Source organism: Seriola lalandi, unplaced genomic scaffold, assembly GCF_002814215.2.
Source record: "Seriola lalandi dorsalis isolate HSWRI2012SDOR001 ecotype SW California unplaced genomic scaffold, Sedor1 jcf7180002054677, whole genome shotgun sequence".
NCBI lineage: Eukaryota > Metazoa > Chordata > Actinopteri > Carangiformes > Carangidae > Seriola > Seriola lalandi.
In genome coordinates, this window is record NW_019525230.1 from 419,468 (window position 1) to 429,952 (window position 10,485).

The 10,485-nt window shown below is 44.7% G+C and overlaps 1 protein-coding gene across 1 annotated transcript in view; it reads right to left on the reverse strand.

The window, feature by feature from the left end:
- Positions 1–1,964: 1,964 nt before the first annotated feature.
- mmp14b (matrix metallopeptidase 14b (membrane-inserted)) overlaps positions 1,965–10,485 on the reverse strand; it is an 11,941-nt gene continuing 3,420 nt past the window's right edge. The window contains exons 2-10 of the mRNA XM_023421890.2: positions 6,210–6,358; positions 5,970–6,092; positions 5,482–5,789; positions 4,847–5,008; positions 4,411–4,568; positions 4,189–4,327; positions 3,892–4,042; positions 2,698–2,813; positions 1,965–2,594 (exon numbers count right to left, since the gene is read on the reverse strand). Coding sequence (XP_023277658.1) covers positions 2,098–2,594; positions 2,698–2,813; positions 3,892–4,042; positions 4,189–4,327; positions 4,411–4,568; positions 4,847–5,008; positions 5,482–5,789; positions 5,970–6,092; positions 6,210–6,358 — 1,803 coding nt within the window. The 3' untranslated portion in view covers positions 1,965–2,097. The remainder of the gene's footprint in view (positions 2,595–2,697; positions 2,814–3,891; positions 4,043–4,188; positions 4,328–4,410; positions 4,569–4,846; positions 5,009–5,481; positions 5,790–5,969; positions 6,093–6,209; positions 6,359–10,485) is intronic.

Consider the following 10,485-nt stretch of genomic DNA (forward strand, 5'->3'; position numbering starts at 1 on the left):
TGTTTTCCGACCCAGTTTCTGGCCTGCCAGTTTCCGAGCCCCAGTAACACAGAGTGGTGCGGTCGGGGAGCAAGAAAGCTGGAGGTCCAGGAAGACTGGGGAAGACCAGATGGAGGAGTGATGTGATCAATATGAGTGGTAAAGGAGAAGAGTCTAGGTGAGAGCTGATGATTCGAGAGCAGTTAGTCCTAAGTTTAAATATTACTGCATTAAAGGAAGCAAATGACACCAGCAGTTAAAGGTCCCATATTTTACACTTTGCTGTAGTTTTGTTTGAAGTTTTGATATCTGTAATGAGACATATTTGTGGTTTTAAGAACCAAAAACCATCTCAATATACTGTAGTTTTACAACTCCTCTCTCCCACTTCTCTCTGAAGCTCAAGCAAGAACAGGGCGTTTTGTGTCGGTCCCTGAGCCTCTCCTCTGATTGGCTGTCTGTTGTCTGAGTGACGCACGGCCAGGCCAACCTCAACCTTGTAGCCTGCTACTGTAACTTGTTAAACTCACCAGTAAATGCAAATTACGATGTTCACTCAGCGCTGAAATGAGCCAAACATTACTATCCTTGGGAAGGTTGTGCAATGATATATACGCAGCTGGCGTGCTAGGGGGGATGGCCGAGGGCAGTGACTGTATAACTGTGACATCACAAAATTACACTCGTCCCGGCAGCTCGTTTGAAGGCAGTTTTTTTAATACATGGAATACGAGTGCGGTTTTTCATTTTTCCGTATTTCTCAGATTGAGCGTAATGATGCTGCTAATGATACAGTATTTATTTTACACCTCGACCTCCTTTATAATCAACAGACATGGGAATCTCACTTTTCTACAATATGGGACCTTTAAGAGAAAGATGGCAGAAAGAGAGAAGGATTAAGGAAATGGTTTACAAAGTGAAAATCAAAGCACAGAAAGCCTTTTGAAATTACTTTATTTTGTAAGAAAAGCTTAAAAGTATAAGTGAGTAAGGACACACACACACACAATCTCATTGAGAAAAACTAGATCATTATCATTATTATCATCATCACTAGTATCATTATCATTGTCGTTAAACTACTTATAACCCCTGACTAGTAATGTAGCACCATGATTTGAAAACTGTAAACAAGTACAATGACAAAAAGGAGTCATTTTCAGATCGTCAATTTATTTTCATTTGAGATGGATTCAAGGTAAAAAAAAACAATCAAGTTTCAAGAATACATAACCCCCTTCCCCATTCACTGTCCCCACATATATAAAATTAAGGCCACTTTCAAAACTGTATGTCACTGTCCAGCAGGACTTTTTAATGACAATGTACAAAACACATTCTTTACACAGAGGACAACAACAATAATAGTAATAGTCATAATAATAATGACAACATCATTTATAATAATAATCAGCACTAGACATTGATATAAAAAAGGAAAAGACACAGTTGGATTTATTGCTTGACTCTGATACGAGCGCATCTCATGCTTCATAAGGAATAATGTTTTGTTTCCCTTTTATGGTCCATACTGGCTCTGACATGTTGCTTTACTGGAAGATTAAGAAACACAATGACTGTACCACTGTGGCTTCAAAATGTGTGTGTTTATGGGATTGCGTGCAAGTTTACGAGGGGGAAGAACGAAACAAATCAAACACACTGTTTTGCTTACGCGAAGGAACATGCTAGAATGGGCGTCTTGATGATGCAGGTTTGAAGCGGAAATTCACAAGGGACACAAACACTGACCACTGACAAAAACTAAAAATAAGACATTGAAAAAGGCTAAACCAAACAGCAATGAGCTGGCGTCAGTTACCACGAGGAGAGAGGCAGAGAGAGAAGGGAGAGAAAAAAAATAAGTAAAACATGGAAGGATGGAGTGGTTGAGAGATAGAGCAAAAGGAATCTGGCAGTGGTAAAAATATTTTAAAATGCAAGTCTGGCGCTTTTTCCTTCTGCTCTTTCTCCTGTTTCACCTCTTTCTCTCCTGCTCTGTTATCTGTGTTTAACATTTCCTTCCAATTTTTTTTCTTTTTTCTCTTTTTCTCTCCCTGGCTTTCACTCCCCTCCCCCCTCCCTTCCCTCCTCCTCCTCCTCCTCCTCCTCCGTCTACACCTTGTCCAGTAAAGATCGTTGGCAGTAGAGGAGTCGGCGTGGGGTACCGTACCGACGGAAAAACACCAAGGCTGCCAGCGTTGCAATCACACAAACTAAGAGGAACAGCGGCACCACCACCGCCGCTGCCCCGGCTCCACCGCTTGCCCCTCCTTCCTCATCCACTTCAATAATGATCACCTCCGTATCCTTATCCTTGTCCGTCTCCGTCTCTCTCTCCCTTTCCCTCTCCCTCTCCCTCTCTCTCTCTCTCTCCCTCTCTCTGTCCCTCTCTCTATCTCTAGCTCTGTCCTTATCCTCCCGCTCCTTGTCTTTCTCCCTCTCCTTGTCCTTGTCGTGTCCGCCTCCGCCTCTTCCTCCATCGGTCTTGGGGTCTTCGTTGGGGCAGCCCATCCAGTCGCGAAGGGCTGATTTGGGGTATCCAGGCTCCACGCGCATCATCTGGTTGTTGAACTTCCAGTACTTGTTGGCTTTGTAGAAGTAGGTGTACGCTGACGAGTGGAAGAGAAACATGAGAAATAAACCGGAAGTGAAAGAAGAAGAAATAAAGCAACTTATACACGTATCGGCTCACACTAAGAAGTGAAAACATACCTTGATCTTTGCTCATGAAGGCTGCCCTGATGTTGTCAGGCACTCCCTGCCACACACTGACAGATTTCGGATAGCCATCGTCAACAGATCGTGAATCTTCGTTGAAACGGTAATACCTAAAATAAAAAATAAAAAAAGAGAGAGAGAGAGAGAGGGGAAAGGTAAAGAGAGCAACAGCTACAGTGAGTTTATGGTCACATTCAGATCCCCGAAAGACTGGACATGCACTTAGATTATAAAGACTCGAGACTTGACTTAAAGGACTTTAGGGTGGTTCTGAGATACTTAAGACTTTACTCTGTACGTCCCTCAAAGACTTTACTTGAAGCTTGAATTTGACTTGTCTCAAATGACGTGAGACCTGACAAGTTCGAGACATGACTTGGACTTACCTTCAAAGACTGACCTTAAAGACAGACTTGAAACCTGACTTGGAAACTTGGACTTGTCTCGATTAACTTAACACTCTCCCTAAAAGACTAATTACTGGACTTGACTCAGGCTTGTCTTGAATGACTTTAAACTTGACTCGAACTGGACTTGTTGTTGCCTTGAGTCTTCTTTTGACAGACGTAAAAGTTGACTTTGACTTGACCTAAAACATGTAACTTGAGACTTGATTTGGATTCGTCCTAAGGAATTGTGACTTGACTTGAGATATGTCGTGACTGACTTGAAACCTGACCGGCTCTTGACCCCCAAAACTTAAAACACTGCTCGGAATCGCCGTGTGTGTTCCTGCTGACTTGGCTGGCTAGAAAATGGTCAGCCAAGAGTTTAAGTGTTGTTTCCCCAGAGGCAACACTTAAACTCCTCCAATAGGTCTGAAAAGTCGAGGTGCCTTCATGGACTTTGTTTATATAGGTGGCTGTTTGCACTATGATAATCACTGACTGCTGCACCTTTTTTTATAACAATGACTACGGCTTAAATATAGGGAGGCGCAGCAAGCTATAAAGTTTCCTCAAGGTTTGTTTTCATGTTTAAATGAGAAGCAGGTTTTGTAACTCGGGGTAGGTGAGTGAGTCGGTGTGTTTGAACCTTATAAGGTCAACATTTAAACATACAGTATCTTTCGGTGAGGGTGACGCAAATGGATTTTCCTTGGAATCACTGCTTTATAAACATCAGAACAGTTTCTTCACGACGTACACACACACACACACACACACATGCGCAATGAAGATGACTAACTTGTTTGCTCTGAAGAAGAATGTTTGTCCAGTTGGTGTGTAGTAGAGAGCAGAGTCTATTCGATCTCTGGGAAGTCCAGCGCCCATGTCCTTCAGACTCTTGGGGTAACCAGAATCCAGAATAGATTCGCTGAACACCCAGTACCTGTCCCCTGGAGAGACGGACGGACAGACAGACAGAATGAGGCGGAGTGGGAACAAACGGACGCAGAAACAGAACCAGATGAGGTATCTGCAAGACTTCGCCTGTTTGACAATGACTAACTTTGATGGGTCAGTATACTAAGGCCAGACTCACCTTTAAAGAAAACAAATTTCCCATCCTCCCTTTCAAAAGCAGTATTAATATGAGTGGGTAATCCCCTCCAGAAGTGACCAATCGGCATGGGGTATCCATCCAGCACGTGGTTGTTACGCACTCGCCAGAACCACTTATCCTGGAAGGGAAAGAGACAGAATTTAAAACCGTCCAACAGCCGAACTGTTACATCAAAGCTTCGGCCGTGTGAGGCGGGTTTACCTTGAACACAAACATTTCTCCTCTAAGGATGGCTATGGTGTCGAAGTGTCCGTCGCAGATGTTGGGGCCAAAGCGCGGCTTGTCCGGCGAATATGTGGGCTCCGGGTTGTAAGGCGAACGGGGTGTTACAGGAGGCGGCTGAGGGCCTGATCCAGACCCTATGTGAACAAGGACGTAAGGAAGTTGTTTAGTTTTCTTAACATGAACTTACTGAAGTATCACAGTATCGCAGGGCTTTGGAGCAAAAGTGGCACAGTTTACGTTTTGGACAATAATCAGTTTTTTAAATGATTGGAAAGTTTTCTCATGTTTTATAATAAGATTTTTCGTGTTGTGTCACCAAAGCCCCTCAAGCTCAATACAACCAGAAAACAAAACAGATGAACAGCAACCTTTTCTGACAGCGATTTGGACAATCTCTTTGTTGATAACGTACCATAAAGTTGCTGAATGCCTCGGCGGTCGTCGTCAGGAAGTACGAAGTTTTCGGTGTCCATCCACTGGTAGAAAGGAGCCATGATGGCTGAAGGGTCATTGGAGTGCTCCAGACCCAGAGCGTGGCCCAGTTCATGCACCGCAACCAGGAATACATCATTTCCTGAAACAATATCAACCACAAAACATGATATAATGACCTTTTTTCTCTGGAAAATGAGCGTAAAGCAGGAGACATGAAATAGAAAGGGTTTTTATCCTTATGATTTACACAGCAGGAGTTTCCTCATTTTAAAGTGACTCAAAAGCACGCAATTACCTAAATTAAATCTACCTTACCTAATAAAATGTGCAGCTGCAGGTCATGTGAAAACGTGTTTTTGACTCAAACAGCTGACACTGCAAAGCTGTGTGTTTTCAGCAATCCAGAAATAAACACTTCTCCATTTCTGCAGTATCAACATCACCCGGGGGAGACTCACTCCCTCAAATGTACTTGAACAAGACTGGACGTGACGCCGCCTGCGTTTCGCTTGGGACAGCAAAACAAACAGAACCTGACTCCCAACATGCAAAGTCACTCCCACCGTTTGAGCTTCTCCTGCGTTGTGTTTATCAGTTTCAACGCGGCCTTACCTGACAGATCCCGGTTTCCAATCGTCCACGGCTCAGCGGCGTCAAAGTGGGTGTCTCCACCGATGCCATTGCCGGGGAAGTAGGCGTGTGCCAGGAAGCCTCCCTCTCCGTCGAACGGGCTGCTGTCGCCGTGGAAACCCTCAGCAAAGAAGATCATGATGTCGGCAAACTCCTCTACCTTGTCCCGTATGTAACTGTAGGGGATTTCCCGGAAATGGAGAGGGGTGATGCTCTCCCACACCTTGAAGGCCCTCCTGATGGCCTCATGGGTCTCGTACTCACCCACCTTTGGGGTGTAGTTCTGTATACTGGAGAGTGTTTACGAGGGGGGGGGTAAGGAAAAGAGTCATTTTCATTTCATAGGAAAACCTTTTCAGTTGCTCAATATAGTTTGGGTTTTCTGACATTGCATCACACTAATCATAGTGTAAGAATAGCTTCAGGTCCTATTCCCTCATAACTCTGCAGATGCATTGCTGTTGACTCACGAGAAAGTGACTTCATTCTTGTTCCACTTCAGGCCCTGGATGGCGTATCGCTTCCTCCTCAGGTTGCTCTTCAGCTCAGCACCAAACTTGTCTGGCACTCCGCAGCGCGGCCGCCTCATGGCCCTGCCAGACACAAGACATAACTCCGCTCACAACAAGGTCAAATAAAAAATAAAAAAAGTAGCTTTTGTTAGTTTGAGCCAAGCTCCGTGCAGAGCGCAGCTGTTTGACGATGCTCACTCGACGGTCTTGTCATCGAAGGTGCCGGTGACGGTGAGGCCGTAGAACCTCTGCATGGCAGCGACGGCTGAGGAGACGGAGTGAGGGGAGCGGAGGGCGTGGGTCCTCAGGTCCCCCGGGGGCAGGTAACCATACTGCTGCAGCCATGACTGCAGAGCAAAGCAAAGCAAAAAAAAAAAAGGAGAAGCATTGCAAAATGAGACAAAAGGAAACTCCAGTATGTAGAAAGAAAACAAGTTTAAATTAGAGACAGACACAAAAACGCTTCCTAAGTCACCTGATGTTTGTTGGTGATTCAGGGTAAACCAACTGTCTGGTATGATGTTGACTATCAGATGCAGTGACAACAAGTTCAGGATGTTTTTTGTGCGCTCGCAGCAAAAAACACATTTCTCACTGACAGCGAAAATAAGCTCTTAAATAATGTCTCTCTGTGTTTTGCTGCCTTGTAGCCAGCGAGAGCAACATCAGTTTCAAGCACCTGGCACGTCTCCATTTAATGACTAAACACAAAAGCTATTCAACCATCAACATTCGGCTCTCCAGCGAGCACCGTAGTTAATTGAAGCTCAGGTCAACATGAAAGAACACTGCCAAGTTTAAGCCCCTAGAAAAACTTCAAACAAAGCCAGTTTAGGTTTCAATAAAAAAAAAAAAACCCAGAAACTGGAGGAGGAAATCCCCCTCACAGAGTTAAAGATTAACTTCAGTTTCAACATTGACGTTATCCTGTGGCCACTTGTTGCAGATTGTGATGGTTAAAACTAAAGTCACTGAGTTTGTACATGATGAAAGCGTTTGTTTAAACCATTTTCGAGCACATATTACGATGGTCACCGAGTTCTTCGGCGATCCGGATCCCTCAGTCTCCGCTATGATTGACCTTACTTTCCCCTGGAAACCCATTTCGCTGCGGTGCTGGTTTGACATCTGGAGCGGTGCCAGCGGCTTCGTGCCGCACCTCTCCCACACAGCTTCTCCTCAACTCTTTCCCTCTCGAACTAGAGCTGAAAAATAACACTGAGGCTATTGTGAGTGCAGTGAAAACCGAGACCACTTTGATATTCTGCTGCGCACAGTCACTTTGTGAGCGTGTAATGCACTTTTAGGATGTGTTTTATTGTTTGGATACAGTATAACCTAGACCGATTAAAGTTTTTTAACAGTGACTTTTTTGGAGAGTGAGTTTTTTTTTTTTCCCTTGCACGGTAGAACTTGATGTGATCTATTATTATAATGATTCTACATTTTGTGTAGTTTGGAAAAGCCACAGTGGTAGAGGGTGTATGTGCTGAGAAGGCGATTGAGAGAGAAGAGAGGAAGGTAGGGAGTGTCCCAGGGTGAGACTCAGGCCTTGGGCAACCTCAGCCAATGTCTCCAGTCAAGCAGCAGCGTCAGTCAGTAATTTAACTGGGAATTTCTTCCGAGTCGCATCCAAACCTCAAAGACAAACTCTTCCCCCACGTCCATGTCTCTGTCTTCGCCTCGTCACTCCTCCCCTTCTCTCTTCTCCTTCATCCCTCTCTTATGGAAAACCCAGAGACTTGAGGGTAAATACTTATGAACAACCACACCCAGAGCCACTAGATTATTCCTGTATATCTGTTGCTAATAGTCACTAAATACAACGAAGGTAAAAACACGTCTCTTTTCCACTGAAGCAAACACAGATTATCTAAATACGTGCTCAGGTCTGTCGGTTTACGCCTGACGATACTTGCGTGAAAAAGCCCCGATGGTTAATCAGCCTTGCACTCGAGCTTGGGCAGCAGTGAATGGCAGCTCGGGAAGCTCTTGAAGGTCTAATCTCTCCCTCTCTGTCTTCTGGAGACATGGAGGTCTCAGTGTTTAGACTTCACCCCTGAATGAGCCCTTTCTGGTTCTGACTCACCCATGCAGCTCTCAGTAGACACATAAAGACTCACTGTTTGCCACTGTTACAGCACATCCACACAGGCGGGAAAGAGAGGAGCGGCGAGGAGGGAAAGATGGAGGCTAGTTACATCTAAAGGTTGTAATTAAGAGTCATAATGAGGCTCCTGCAGTTTGTGGGTCTTCTAATAATTATTAACGTCGGTTTCCCTCTCCTGAAGTTAAACTTTAGCGTCTCAGACCTGGATGTATTTCACTGTGAATATAAGAAAAGGGGTTTTTAAGGCCTGATTTGACACATTCACTTTGTTTTCTTTCGTACAGAATCCTCCCTCTGCCCTGAGCTCAGTCAAAAGGCTGCTGTTGAATGACACCGAACACTTGTTTTAACTATAAGGCCCCTCGTGCCTCTTTCACGAGTCCCTCAGGTGACTTGACAAAGTCTTATTCACCGTCACACTCGACTATTTTTGACCACACTAATGGGCTGAGTAACTAAAGCGGCAGCAGCAGCAGGAAGAGGAAATGGTCACTATTTACAGTTGCATAGGAGATGACTTCAAGCTTTTGATGTAGACCAGTGGTTCCCAGACCCCCCCCCCCACACACACACACACACACACACACACACAGATGAACTCACGTGATTCATACTTATTCAGCTTTTCTAACCATCTCCACTGTTTAACCACTACATTTCTTTTTTTACCCCTTACTTAGAGCTAACTAGTTCAACTGCTTATCCTCGCTATTTTTCTGCACTTTTTGTTTTTTCACTTACAGCTGATATGAGAGAAATGTTGTTTTCATTCAATTCATTTCTCTGAATTAGTTGAGCTACACTAATGGTACACTGCGTTAGTGCTGGGGTACAGAGTCTACGGTTTGGATGTAAGACACTTTAAACTGCTGTATGGAAGCGTTTTTAGTGTCGAAGTCAGTCTTGATTTCTTGATTACGAACAGTCGGACAGAAAGAAGCACAGAGCAAAGGGACTTTCAGTAAGTCCAACCCAGGATTTTGAGGTCAAGGGCGCAGCTCGCTCGTACGCGGCGGTGTGAGTTTATTGTTTAATGGAAGATCTACGGAGAATCAAACAGCGGTTGCTATGGATGTCAGTGGGCAGAGCGCTCATTTTACATAGGATGAGAAAAGGAGAAGGAGGGATTGCGTTTCAGAAAAGAAAGAGAGTCAGTTGTTCCGTTCGGTGAGGGCCAATGGAAAGAAACTCTGGTCAACAGCGATGGGAGTCCAACTGATGCATGCTGGGTATACAACACACACACACCCACACACACACACACACACACACACACACACAGCTCCTCATTACACATCCACTCACTCTGTCCAGAGAGCTGCACTATTATGTCAGATGATTCATAAACGTATGAAATTATAGCTCCCAATTCATTTGTAGCAGCAGTTATTGGCTGTTAGCGTGTGATTTCTGTGTGGTTGTGTGGTTGTGTGGTTGTGTGAGGGAGTTTGTGTGCGTATGTACATTAAGTGCAACGCATTAAAACCAAACCTTTTTAACTCTTTCTCGCTGTAGGAACGTTTGCCTGAAGCTTGTGCTGTTCCTTTAGGAAGACATTTAGGACATCTCTAAACCCCCCCCCCGGCTCCTCAGCACACATCTAGAGCGTGTGTGTGTGTGTGTGTGTGTGTGAGTGTGAGCGTGAGTGTCTGTATGTGTGTGAGTGTGTCTGTGTCTGTGTGTGAGTGTCTGTGTGTAATCCCCAGCTGCTGTCTATTAAAACAACCCATCTCTGGCCAACAACAATAAGACCTGGTGAAACAAGAGTGGAAAAACATGCGTCTCTGCCAGTATCATTCGACTAATAAGTCAATCCCGAGCAAATCTCAATGACACGATTTTGTCTCTTGGAAAAAAAAGAAAAGAAGACATTTCTCTAAAATTTTGCTCCTCGCTTTCTTTATGTCGGAAATTAGGTAATGACTTTGTATATTACCTCATTTCCTGTAACACCTCCTATCTTCCCTGGGGGAAGGTGCCCTCAGGCCACCCACTGATGACCATCAGGATGTGGCTTTGTCTGCAAAGTACGCACCCCTCCTTCCATCCTTCCTTTCTGCCCCTTCCCCCCTTCCTCTAATTGACTAGTCAGACAACAAGATGGGACTTGTAAAGTTACCAGTTAAGCCAATTCAGTTTTTCTTCTTCCTGTCAGGAGCAGAAGAAGAGACATACATTCACACAGGAAGTGTGCATGACGGCTATGATTCACACCCTGTCCCATTCAGCTGGTAATTCCTTCAGTTTCCGACTGTTCTTTTCCCAGATTGCATCATTCCTGTGGCCACAATGCCGTCCTTTCTAAGCATCAACAGCCTCCTCACTGTTCTCCCTGTCTCGCCTTCATCATCTCATGTCATGTCC